This window comes from Oncorhynchus mykiss, chromosome 12 (genome assembly GCF_057628025.1).
Source record: "Oncorhynchus mykiss isolate SJ-2025 chromosome 12, ASM5762802v1, whole genome shotgun sequence".
NCBI lineage: Eukaryota > Metazoa > Chordata > Actinopteri > Salmoniformes > Salmonidae > Oncorhynchus > Oncorhynchus mykiss.
Window position 1 is genome coordinate 25,905,882 of NC_143033.1, and position 13,091 is coordinate 25,918,972.

The 13,091-nt window shown below is 44.2% G+C and overlaps 1 protein-coding gene across 8 annotated transcripts in view; it reads left to right on the forward strand.

Moving 5' to 3' along the window:
• Positions 1–13,091, forward strand: part of LOC110537250 (kinase suppressor of Ras 1) — a 41,399-nt gene that overhangs the window by 11,759 nt on the left and 16,549 nt on the right. For 6 of the 8 annotated variants that reach the window (XM_090192066.1, XM_090192064.1, XM_090192067.1 and 3 more), the window contains exon 2: positions 4,701–4,841. In XM_090192066.1, the coding sequence (XP_090048192.1) occupies positions 4,701–4,841 (141 nt within the window). Of the gene's footprint in view, positions 1–4,700; positions 4,842–12,910; positions 13,047–13,091 lie in introns of those variants that run through there. The other 2 variants (XM_090192068.1, XM_090192069.1) reach the window with 1 other exon arrangement.

Below are 13,091 nucleotides of genomic sequence, written 5' to 3' on the forward strand. Positions count from 1 at the left end.
TCCCTTTGCGGTCCCTGAGTTGGTTGCTTCTAAAGATCATATCAAGTTCTCTTCAAGTCAACTCCCCTTACCACTGTAACGGCTGTTGGTGGAAGAAGGTGAGGACCAAAGCGCAGCGTGGTACGTGTTCATGATGATATTTATTTAAACTCAGAACACAAAATAACAAAGAGAATGAACCAAAACCGAAACAGTTCTGTAAGGTGACGAAAAACACTAAACAGAAAATAATCACCCACAAAACACAGGTGGGAAAAGGCTACCTAAGTATGATTCTCAATTAGAGACAACGATAGACAGCTGCCTCTGATTGAGAACCATACCAGGCCAAACACAAAACCACAAAATAGAAAAAAGAAATTAGACTACCCACCCCAACTCACGCCCTGACCAACCAAAAACAAAGACATAACAAAAGAACTACTGTCAGAACGTGACAACCACACTTTTTCAGTTCATTGAAATACCAAATAGGCCGGGTTTCTTTCTCCCAGTCACACGACCAGGGCAAGAATGGAAATTGAGCTTATTGAGAAGGGCAATCTTTGCACTCATAACAATTTAGAGCTTGGCAATTGGCAGCCGATGAGCTGGAGTGGTCTATGGAGAGCCCCTTGGCCCGGGGTGAGGTGTTAATATGTGCCCCGTCCTCACCAACACCTGATCTGACCCCTCCTTAGGTCATCATCCAGAAGCCCTCTCTCCTTTTCTCTCTTCCTCTATGCTCTCTCTGTCTCTCTCCCGCTATACTCTCTCTTCCTCTATGCTCTCTCTCTCTCTTCCTCTATGCTCTCTCTCTCCCTCTATGCTCTCTCTCTTCCGCTATGCTCTCTCTCTCTCCCGCTATACTCTCTCTTCCTCTATGCTCTCTCTCTCTTCCTATATGCTCTCTCTCTTCCTCTATGCTCTCTCTCTCCCTCTATGCTCTCTCTCTTCCGCTATGCTCTCTCTCTCTCCCACTATACTCTCTCTTCCTCTATGCCCTCAATGCTCTCTCTCTCTCCCGCTATACTCTCTCTTCCTCTATGCTCTCTCTCTCTTCCTCTATGCTCTCTCTCTCCCTCTATGCTCTCTCTCTTCCGCTATGCTCTCTCTCTCTCCCGCTATACTCTCTCTTCCTCTATGCCCTCAATGCTCTCTCTCTCTCCCGCTATACTCTCTCTTCCTCTATGCTCTCTCTCTCTTCCTATATGCTCTCTCTCTTCCTCTATGCTCTCTCTCTCCCTCTATGCTCTCTCTCTTCCGCTATGCTCTCTCTCTCTCCCGCTATACTCTCTCTTCCTCTATGCCCTCAATGCTCTCTCTCTCTCCCGCTATACTCTCTCTTCCTCTATGCTCTCTCTCTTCCTATATGCTCTCTCTCTTCCTCTATGCTCTCTCTCTCCCGCTATGCTCTCTCTCTCTCTTCCTCTATGCTCTCTCTCCCTCTGCTCTCTCTCTTCCTCTATGCTCTCTCTCTTCCTCTATGCTCTCTCTCTCCCGCTATGCTCTCTCTCCCTCTGCTCTCTCTTCCTATATGCTCTCTCTCTTCCTCTATGCTCTCTCTCTCCCGCTATGCTCTCTCTCTCTTCCTCTATGCTCTCTCTCCCTCTGCTCTCTCTCTTCCTCTATGCTCTCTCTCTCTCTCCCACTGCACTCTCTCTCTGGCTCTCTCTCTCTCTCTGTCTCTCTCCCTCTGCGCTCTCTCTCTCTTCCTCTATGCTCTCTCTCTCTTCCTATATGCTCTCTCTCTTCCTCTATGCTCTCTCTCTCCCGCTATGCTCTCTCTCTTCCTCTATGCTCTCTCTCTTCCTCTATGCTCTCTCTCTTCCTCTATGCTCTCTCTCCCTCTGCTCTCTCTCTTCCTCTATGCTCTCTCTCTCTCTCCCACTGCGCTCTCTCTCTGTCTCTCTCTCTCTCTCTGTCTCTCTCCCTCTGCGCTCTCTCTCTCTCTCTCTCTCTGTCTCTCTCCCTCTGCGCTCTCTCTCTCTGTCTCTCTCTCTCTCACTCTCTCTCTGTCTCTCTCTCTCTCTCTCTCTCTGTCTCTCTCTCTCTCTGTCTCTCTGTCTCTCTCTCTCTGTCTCTCTGTCTCTCTCTCTCTCTCTCTCTCTCTCTCTCTCTCTCTCTCTCTGTCTCTCTCCCTCTGCGCTCTCTCTCTCTCTCTCTGTCTCGCTCTCTCTCTCTCTATCTCTCTCCTACTGTCTCCTCTCGCCTGCAGTGGAGAGGCTTTTGTTAACCGCTGCCGCCGAGCCAAGCTGCCTCTTACATCCCAAGGCCACATTTTCTCTTGCCGAATAGTGTGGCTGAGCATGTTTCTGAGCGGTGTGTACTACAAGAGTGTGTGTGTGTGAGTGAATGAGCTAAAAAAAAAGGAAAGGCTCATTGTTGCTCCGGCTCTTGAGATGTGACTGGTGTGTAGAGTGGAGTGATACCTGGTGGTGCCATACGGCGTGGTACTGCTTGCAGCCTGCTGTAATGGACACTCAGATGGAAAGGGAGATAAGGAGACTGTATACGCTCAATTGAGAAGGCCAGTGCAAACTAATACCATAGTGCTGTGAGATTTACTCATAGGACCACTGTATCTGGTAGTGGCCTGGGAAGGCTGGGGCAGGGGGTGGAGCCTATATTAATGTTGTGGTAATGCTGTAGTTTAGAATTCTCTGCACACGTTCTAAATCACACACCACTGTATGTTCAGACTGTTGTCATTAACTTAACAGGTCCCTCATCTCTTTTCTTTTTCCACTGTCATGTCCCATACAAAGACTTGATATCCCAGTGTTCATTTGCACAATCACCACCAGGGCAGCAGTGTCAGGTGTGCTCTTTGGAGGGTACACAGCAGTGATGTATATCAGTACATCCGATATCAGGTGAGGGGACATGTCACTTGGTGAGGGTGGGGGGGGCTTGGCATATCAGTGACTAAGGCTTCAGTCATTAAAGTGCTGATTAGCAGACACAGGTGGCGGAGGGCTGGGGGGGTGGCGGCAAGGTTGGGGTGTGTGTGTGTGAGAGTGAGTGAGTGAAAAGGGTGACTGGCTTTATGGTCAGCAGCTGCATGGTAACAGGGCGTGCTGTGCGTCAGCGAGCCGCTCCCCTGGGCACTGGTGAAAGGGCCATCTCAGCGGGTGAGCCCTCCTCCCTAATGTCAGCAGCACAGGCCTCATCCTTTCTCCTCTCCCCTCAGACTGCACTGCTCCCTGTGTCATCACCAGCCACCACAACACAGTGCTGCCACAACCTGTTCTCAGAGAGGGAGGGAAAAGGAGAGGGAGCGAAGGAGAGAGAACGAGAGGAGGAAAGACAAAGAGAAGGGGACAAGAGACGTAGAAAGACCGAGAGATAAGCAAGTTGGAGGGGGTTGTGAGGGGCAGATCCTCACCCCTAACTGCCGGTCTCTCAGTGTCCAGTCTGCCGCTCTGCAGCTTCCTCTCTGCAGAGCTGGAAAATGAATCATGGTAGCCAGTGCTCTGTTTGTTTGTACAGGATCATGGTGGAGTGCTTTCACACATTCTGCAATGTAAGCGTCCTCCCTGTTTTTGCTTATTATGTGAACAGCCTATTATGTATTTCAATATAAAACATGGACCCCGCGGTCCTGACAGACAGATGAAAGAACAATGTGATACCTGCGTTAGCACCTAGAAAAACCAAAGCCCACGGGGCGGGGGGGGGGGGGGGTGAATTTCTCTATGTGAGGGCTGAGAGGCTGTCTGCTAGCCTCACTGTGAACTTTGTGTCTCCCAGGACTGTGATGTCACTGTTCTCCTGCTTTCAGCCGCTGCAATGTTCAAATGACACTTGGTTGCCATGCCAGCGGTGCAGACACCCTCATGAGAAGGCCAGCTCGCTGTTCCCTTCCATATAATAACAGCTATTTATATCTATTTGACAGCCCTGCTTTTCTGACTGCCTGTGTGGGAACATGGATGGTGGAGAAACGCCACGTTGTGGAATGAATAAATGTGTCTGCGTGATCGGAGTAATTTGTATCAGATTGGCCTCTCCTCATGTCCTGGGAGAAAGCTCCAGAAGGATGGTGTGTGTCTGTGTGTGTCTGGTGCTGGTTCATCTCCCCAGTGTTCTACCACAGTCCACACATAAAAGAGAACGGCACGCTCCCCCGTTGTCTCTGGGGCAGCCATGTTTGTTTTATAAGATTCATTTTTTTGTCCTTGTCCAATATTTGACAAGGGGCTTTGCATCTGCTAAATCTCCAGCATAGAGCCCATGCTATAAACATGACTTGACATTGTCAGTGGCCCTCTTATTCTGGCTTTCATTAACCAGTTAATATGTACACTGTCTGGTAGGTCTTCTGTTTAGTTATTCAATGATTATTCAATGATTTGAATATGCAAGGAATAGTTATGGAAGTATGACGCACAAAGAATAATTTGGCATCATTTAATCAGAGCAAAAGGAATGATTAACATTTCAATTAATGTATCCCTGGTATTTAATGTTTACTATGTACTATTTCTGCAAAGAACGATTGTGCATTCACATTTTGCATACCATCATTTGTGTAGTTATGTCCAATGGGCTCATGGCTTTTTTCAATTCACCTATATTTCCCTGTCACACTAAGCTACACACTCGACAACACAGTGAAGAGTAGCAGGTATCCTGCAGGCTAGAACGGGTGCTCTAAATCATCACACTAACCTGCCCCTCCTTTCTCTGTTGGTGCTCGTTTCTGTTGCCCCCTGCAGGTGAAGCTGATGAAGTACATTTGTAAGCAGCTGCAGTGTAAGCAGAAAGTGCCGGAGACAGAGAGGCCTCAGGCCTTGGACAGCTACCCACGGCTGGGGGACTGGCTGCGCACCGTCAACCTGAGACCTGAGCTCATAGAGGTAGGTTCTAGAAGTGTGTGTGTGTGTGTGTGTGTGTGTGTGTGTGTGTGTGTGCCACTGTCTGTCTGTCTGCATGTTGGTGCAAATGTAAGAATGTGTACAGGGCTTATTTTGTAATGACAGACTCATAAACCCATTCCTTTCTTTTCACTAATGTTTAGGTCTGATCAATTCTAGCAGTATTTTGCAATAAAATGTGCTGGTTGAATGCTGTATGGGGAATTACAGTGGGGCTTTCTTCTGACACCACCTATTATATACAGTGGGGCAAAATTATTTAGTCAGCCACCAATTGTGCAAGTTCTCCCACTGAAAAAGATGAGAGAGGCCTGTAATTTTCATCATAGTTACACTTCAACTATGACAGACAAAATGAGAAGAACAAAAATCCAGAAAATCACATTGTAGGATTTTTAATGAATTTCTTTGCAAATGATGGTGGAAAATAAGAGTTTGGTCAATAACAAAAGTTTATCTCAATACTTTGTTACATACCCTTTGTTGGCAATGACAGAGGTCAAACGTTTTCTGTAAGTCTTCACAAGGTTTTCACACACTGTTGCTGGTATTTTGGCCCATTCCTCCATGCAGATATCCTCTAGAGCAGTGATGTTTTGGGGCTGTTGCTGGGCAACATGGACTTTCAACTCCCTCCAAAGATTTTCTATGGGGTTGAGATCTGGAGACTGGCTAGGCCACTCCAGGACCTTGAAATGCTTCTTACGAAGCCACTCCTTCGTTGCCCGGGCGGTGTGTTTGGCCACGTTTCATCTTCAATGCCCTTGCTGATGGAAGGAGGTTTACACTCAAAATCTCACGATACATGGCCCCATTCATTCTTTCCTTTACACGGATCAGTCGTCCTGGTCCCTTTGCAGAAAAACAGCCCCAAAGCATGATGTTTCCACCCCCATGCTTCACAGTAGGTATGGTGTTCTTTGGATGCAACTCAGCATTCTTTGTCCTCCAAACACGACGAGTTTAGTTTTTACCAAAAAGTTCCAGTTTGGTTTCATCTGACCAGATGACATTCTCCCAATCTTCTTCTGGATCATCCAAATGCTCTCTAGCAAACTTCAGACGGGCCTGGACATGTACTGGCTTCGGCAGGGGGACACGTCTGGCACTGCAGGATTTGAGTCCCTGGCGGCGTAGTGTGTTACTGATGATAGGCTTTGTTACTTTGGTCCCAGCTCTCTGCAGGTCATTCACTAGGCCCCCCGTGTGGTTCTGGGATTTTTGCTCACCGTTCTTGTGATCATTTTGACCCCACGGTGTGAGATCTTGCGTAGAGCCCCAGATCGAGGAAGATTATCAGTGGTCTTGTATGTCTTCCATTTCCTAATAATTGCTCCCACAGTTGATTTCTTCAAACCAAGCTGCTTATCTATTGCAGATTCAGTCTTCCCAGCCTGGTGCAGGTCTACAATTTTGTTTCTGGTGTCCTTTGACAGCTCTTTGGTCTTGGCCATAGTGGAGTTTGGAGTGTGACTGTTTGAGGTTGTGGACAGGTGTCTTTTATACTGATAATAAGTTCAAACAGGTGCCATTAATACAGGTAATGAGTGGAGGACAGAGGAGCCTCTTAAAGAAGAAGTTACAGGTCTGTGAGAGCCAGAAATCTTGCTTGTTTGTAGGTGACCAAATACTTATTTTCCACCATAATTTGCAAAAAAATTCATTAAAAATCCTACAATGTGATTTTCTGGATTTTTTTTCTCATTTTGTCTGTCATAGTTGAAGTGTACCTATGATGAAAATTACAGGCCTCTCTCATTTTTTTAAGTGGGAGAACTTGCACAATTGGTGGCTGACTAAATACTTTTTTGCCCACTGTACATGCCTAAATGTGACTCTTCATGTGAAAGGATTGTTTGTAAGGATAGCAAATGTAGAATATAGCCATCCAAGTCTCATGGGTTTGCAGCCTCATAGATCTTAAATCATGCAATTTAGTGTCCTAAGAAATTATACTGTTTTAACCAAGAGCAATTTCAAATGGCAGATGATGCATTTTTTGTCTCCGTTTTGAAGCCACAAACCAAGAATGTTTAACACATTTCAGAGAACAGGCTGCTACTGTGTGTGACCTAGACACACCATTTTACATTCCAATACAACAGTCTGAAATCCACTGCAAGGAGCCCATACAGAGAGGCTAGACCCCTGTTGGCTGCTGCTCTGTGTCTGCATGTCCTCAGCTCTCATTAGGTCCCTCAGGCATGTGCTGTCCCAGCCAGCCAGGCTGGATACGAGCTACTAGCTAGGCTAGGCTGTAGCCTAGCAATGGCCAGGACTGGAAGGGACAGGTCAGGGGAGAGTGGTGCTCTGTTGTCTACTTACTAGTGTTGTTTTGGCTGAGAGGCTCCCGTCACATTCCACACACTCTGGATGGACCCCAGATACGGCACCACCCCTAATCCATCGCACTCGCACTGCACTCCCCCCAGCTCTCATCATTGCTCTATTTTTACTCATTAGCCAGTGAGTGATCTGGCTGTGCCCTGTGAATCAATTTAGGAAATATAGACCTGTAAACACACAGCATATGAAGTTTGTATTCCAAACTTCACTTTTTGGAAGCTGTTCAATAGACAACTTTCCATGTCAAATTTGCTCTCATTCTGTGCTGTATGGTCCTGCCTGACAGAAATGCATACAGTAACATGTTTTTGATGTTGTAGCTTTTGTAATCTGCTCGAAGGAAAACAATTTGGCTTAGACATCAACATTACTTTTTGGGGGGTCCAAGGTTCCTTAAAGGATTTTGTATCTTTAGCCGTTAGTTTTGCAATTAAGTCAAAGGGGCAATCACAGATTATCATGATATTTAGCCTCAAATCCAATATGGTGTCCAAAATCAAATTTTGCTGCCATAATAACATTTGATGGAGGTTAAATCACCTGTCAATAAGAATTTTGCAACTGAGGCATTTTTTCAGAATTGTGTACAACACTCATGCCTATAAAGACTGTTGGTGTGAATAAATTTTATTCTGAATCCAATAAGGCCAACATGATTACACTCAAACACATTCATCTGTGTATAAGTAGCCCTTGTTAATTTTGATTGTGTTATTCTGTCATTAAAATGGTTCATAAGGCCTTTGATATATCTAGGACTATGAGTGGCACTGCCATACCTCTGTTGTGTTTGAATAGCCGAATGCCAACTCATTTTTCAATGTGTGTTTTCATGTTTTAATCTCATTCACACACTTACAGCATATCAACAATGGGAAATTCCACAAAATATAATAACAAGCCATTCACGACCAGTGGTGGAAAAAGTAGTCAATTGTTATACTTGAGTAAAGGTAAATAGGCCTTGATAGAAAATGACTCAGGTAAAAGTGAAAGTCACCCAGTAAAATATTACTTAAAATCAAAGTTGATTTGTCATGTGCACCGAATTCAACACCTTACAGTGAAATGCTTACTTACAGGCTCTAACCAATGGTACGGAAAGAAGAAAAAAGGTGTGTGTGTGTGTGTGTAGGTACGTAAAGAAATAAAACAACAGTAAAAAGACATTTGAAAATCTTTTTACTGTTTTATTTCTTTACTTAAATATTACTTGAGGAAAAGTATTTGGTTTTAAATATACTTAAAAAGTAAAAGCATAAATCATTGCATATTCCTTATATTTAACAAACCAAACAGCACAATGTTTTGTGTTTTTTATTTCTTTACGGGTGGCCAGGGGCACACTCCAACACTCCGATATCATTTACAAACAAAGCATTTGTGTTTAGTGAGTCCGCCAGATCAGAGACAGTAGGGATGACCAGCTTTGTTCTCTTGATATGTGCATGAATTGGACCATTTTAACATCCTGCTAAGCATTCAAAATGTAACTAGTACTTTTGGGTGTCAGGGAAAATATATGAAGTAAAAAGTACATTATTTTCTTTAGGAATATAGTAAAGCAAAAGTTGTCAAATATATATAGTAAAGTAGATATACTGAAAAAAACTACTTAAGTATTGCTTCAAAGTATTTTTACTGAAGTACTTTACACTACTGTTCACGACACAAGGACACAATAGCGTAACCAAGTTACAGGAAAGCAAGCGTAATACATTTGGCCGTGGTTGGTTGGCATTGATTACGGACTGGGGCAGGCCCAGCAGGAGATGTGGAGAGTGACAGAACCTGTGAGGGTGACCTCGGGTTACTGAGATGTTAGTTAGAATGTAGCTAGGTCATAGGCTATGACTAAGAAGCGTTGGCTGTGAGGGATGAAGCACAGCTCCACACATATACAGTTGAAGTCTGAAGTTTACATACACTTAGGTTGGAGTCAATAAAACTTGTTTTTCAACCACTCCCCAAATGTCTTGTTAACAAACTATAGTTTTGGCAAGTCGGTTAGGACATCTACTTTGTGCATGACACAAGTAATTTTTCCAACAATTGTTTACAGACTGATTATTTCACTTATAATTCACTGTATCACAATTCCAGTGGGTCAGAAGTTTACATACACTAAATTGACTGTGCCTTTAAAAAGCTTGGAAAATTCCAGAAAATGATGTCATGGCTTTAGAAGCTTCTGATAGACTAATTGACAAAATTTGAGTCAATTGGAGCTGTACCTGTGGATGTATTTCAAGGCCTACCTTCAAACTCAGTGCCTCTTTGCTTGACATCATGGGAAAATCAAAAGAAATCAGCCAAGACCTCAGAAAAATAATTGTAGACCTCCACAAGTCTGGTTCATCCTTGGGAGCAATTTCCAAATGCCTGAATGTACCACATTCATCTGTACAAACAATAGTATACAAGTATAAACACCATGGGACCACGCAGCCGTCATACTGCTCAGGAAGGAGATGTGTTCTGTCTCCTAGAGATGAATGTACCTTGGTGCAAAAAGTGCAAATCAATCCCAGAACAACAGCAAAGGACCTTGTGAAGATGCTGGTGATGCTTGTGAAGATGTACAAAAGTATCTATATCCACAGTAAAACGAGTCCCGTATCAACGTAACCTGAAAGGCCGCTCAGCAAGGAAGAAGCCACTGCTCCAAAACCACCATAAAAAAGCCAGACTACGGTTTGCAACTGCACATGGGGACAAAGATCATACTTTTTGGGGAAAAGATTGTAGTTTTTGAATAAATATCCTCTGGTCTGATGAAACAAAAATAGAACTGTTTGGCCATAATGACCATCGTTATGTTTGGAGGAAAAAGGGGGAGTCTTGCAAGCCAAAGAACACGATCCCAACCGTGAAGCACAGGGTGGCAGCATCATGTTGTGGGGGTGCTTTGATGCAGGAGGGACAGGTGCACTTCACAAAATAGATGGCATCATGAGGAGGAAAATGATGTGGATATATTGAAATCTCAAGACATCAGTCAGGAAGTTGGTCGCAAATGGGTGTTCCAAATGGACAATGACCCCAAGCATACTTCCAAAGTTTTGGCAAAATGGCTTAAGAAGAACAAAGTCAAGGTATTGGAGTGGCCATCACAAAGCCCTGACCTCAATCCAATAGAAAATATGTGAGGAGTACTGAAAAAGCATGTGCGAGCAAGGAGGCCTACAAACCTGACTCAGTTACACCAGCTCTGTCAGGAGGAATGGGCCAACATTGGGAAGCTTGTGGAAGACTACCCAAAATGTTTGACCCAAGTTAAACAATTTTAAGGCAATGCTACAAAATACTAGTTGAGTGTATGTAAACTTCTGACCCACTGGGAATGTAATGAAAGAAATAAAAGCTGAAATAAATAATTCTCTCTACTATTATTCTGACATTTCACCTTCTTAAAATAAAGTGGTGATCCTAACTGACTTTAGACAGGGAATTTTTACTTGAATTAAATGTAAAAAATAGTGAAAAACTGAGTTTTAATGTATTTGGCTAAGGTGTGTGTACATTTCCGACTTCAACTGTACATCTGAAGATGATCCCTGGGCTTTGATGGGCAGTTAAAGGGTTGCAGAGGAGGTGGAGCTGATCGAGCATGGTGCACAAAGACCACTACTGTATCTCACAGTCAATCCCCGGCCAGCATAAATGATCACATACAGCAAGTTTTACCATCCTAAGGTGCCTCTTGTTTGCCATAAATGTACTTATATGGATGTTGTGATTGCTGCAGTTTCCCAGACCAATGCATGAGTCACCTCAGCATGAGAGCTCATTCTTCACATAAGTCCAGTTCAGGTGTCACATGGGCTGGCCAGCCATGGTTGGTAGCCAAATGGGTACATATGAGGACAATGCACACCATCAATTTCCAGACGGCATATGTTGAATGGCCTCCTGACGTGACAGTCCAGTTCCGTGGTGTCTTTGTCTCTAGTAATTGCCTGAGGGGATGACTGATGGTGGAGTGGGCCTATCAAGGACAGTTCTGGAAGATTCAGGGTGGCATTGACATTGGAGAGGTGCAATTCCTATGACATGTGAAGACCCTCCCTATAAGTTGATAGCATTTCTTGTCAATGAGTGTCAGGTTGTGTTGGTTCATTATAATGAACTCCTGCCTCATGCACTTGTGTGGTTGCATTCACCCTTACACCATAACTATCACCCAGTCAAAATATACAGAAACCACTGGGCAGACAAGCAGGATGGTGGACATGATTGTCTGGAAGAAGCAATGTGCCAGCTCAATCCGAACAGGATAAAAGTGCCCCGGAACAATCCAATGTTCACCTTGTGCGAGAGAGGTTTTTATGGTTATCAAAACTTCACGCCAGGGTAATAAATCTTTACTTAAGTGTTTCTAAAATTCCGTATGGGAAAAATGAATGGTGTATAAACGATTGGAACCATTTCCCTGTTTGAACACTAGGTTTTATGGGTATTATGACACCTCCACTGTGAGGCTCTACAGCCACTACATCAAAAACATGTGTAACAGTATGCATTTTTGTCAGGCTAGACCATACAGCACTGAATGAGAGCAAATTTGACTTGAAAAGTGATCTATTGAACAACTACCAAAAATGTACATTTACATGAGTCATAAAAATTAGCAGTTGATATTTCTGCCTATTGTATCTGTGTGTTTACAGGTCTAAATGTCTAAAATGTAAGATATTCTAAAGCTGTTTGTTTGTGTAGGTAGTGCAGACAAATGACTTCTCTTATTCCAAATTATTGTGTGCCTCCTCCCAAATTTAACCACTTTTGCAGTAAAATATTTTTATACGATCATCCATTTATCTTTGGAAGAGATCTGGAGATCTGGAAAAGCATGGTTGCACTTGTTATACAACAGGTTGGAGTATCTCAAAAGCTAAAGCCCTTTTTGAAGATTGGCCACTAGCCTAACAAGCAAGGCTTTACATCATGTTACATAACCAGCCAATCGGTGGATATCAAGTCTCTTGCAGGTCTGTGTGTATCTTATGGTCTTAATTGAAAGTAATGCCAAAAGCCTCATTGTGACAGCGCTCCTGGAAGCCATCCAACTGGGTGAGCCTGCTTCTACACGTCAATGTAACCCAGACCCAACATATCCGAGAATTGCAAATGGTTTTTGTTACATGGAAAAGGAGTCTTTTCTTGTCTCAGATACAGAATTTCCAGAAATATCTTCTTAGCTTGTTGAGGCTGGTTACACAATGGTTTTAGCTCTGTAAGGTTACAGGGTTCATTCCCATCCACACAATGTGCTTCAGGCCAGCAGGGGCTCCTCCTGACTCTGTGAACACACCTGTGTTGAACTTGAGGGTTAGACCTGGCCAGTGAGTCACAGACCCTGGAGTAGCCAGGCTGACATCAGCACTTTATGGGGAGAAGGCGGACTGTAGCCCGCTGTAGTCACACCCACACACTTACCCCAACCCAGCCAGGTCCTCAGTATCACCTCTTCTCTCTGTGTCTCTGGCTACCTCACAGACTGACTGAGCTGTGTAGCTATACCTGTACTAGAGGAGGCAAGGAGAGGGGGAGGGAGAGGAGGAACGGAGGGAGGGGCAGGGAAGGACGGCTTGGCTAAGAGGGAGGGAGAGAATGGCTTGGCTAAGAGGGAGGGAGAGAATGGCTTGGCTAAGAGGGAGGGAGAGAATGGCTTGGCTAAGAGGGAGGGAGAGATGCCTGGATAGTGGGGTTATTCGTGGTGTGTGACTTGAGGGTTGTGGAAGTAGTGGATTCCTCTCGCTGGAATGAGTAGATCTCTTCATCTACAGTTTGTTAACTCTTCCCCATAGTATGTAAACAAAGCTACAGCTCAATAATTCAGTAAGTATATTTAAAATCAAACGTGTTTTATCCGGTTGTAATTTT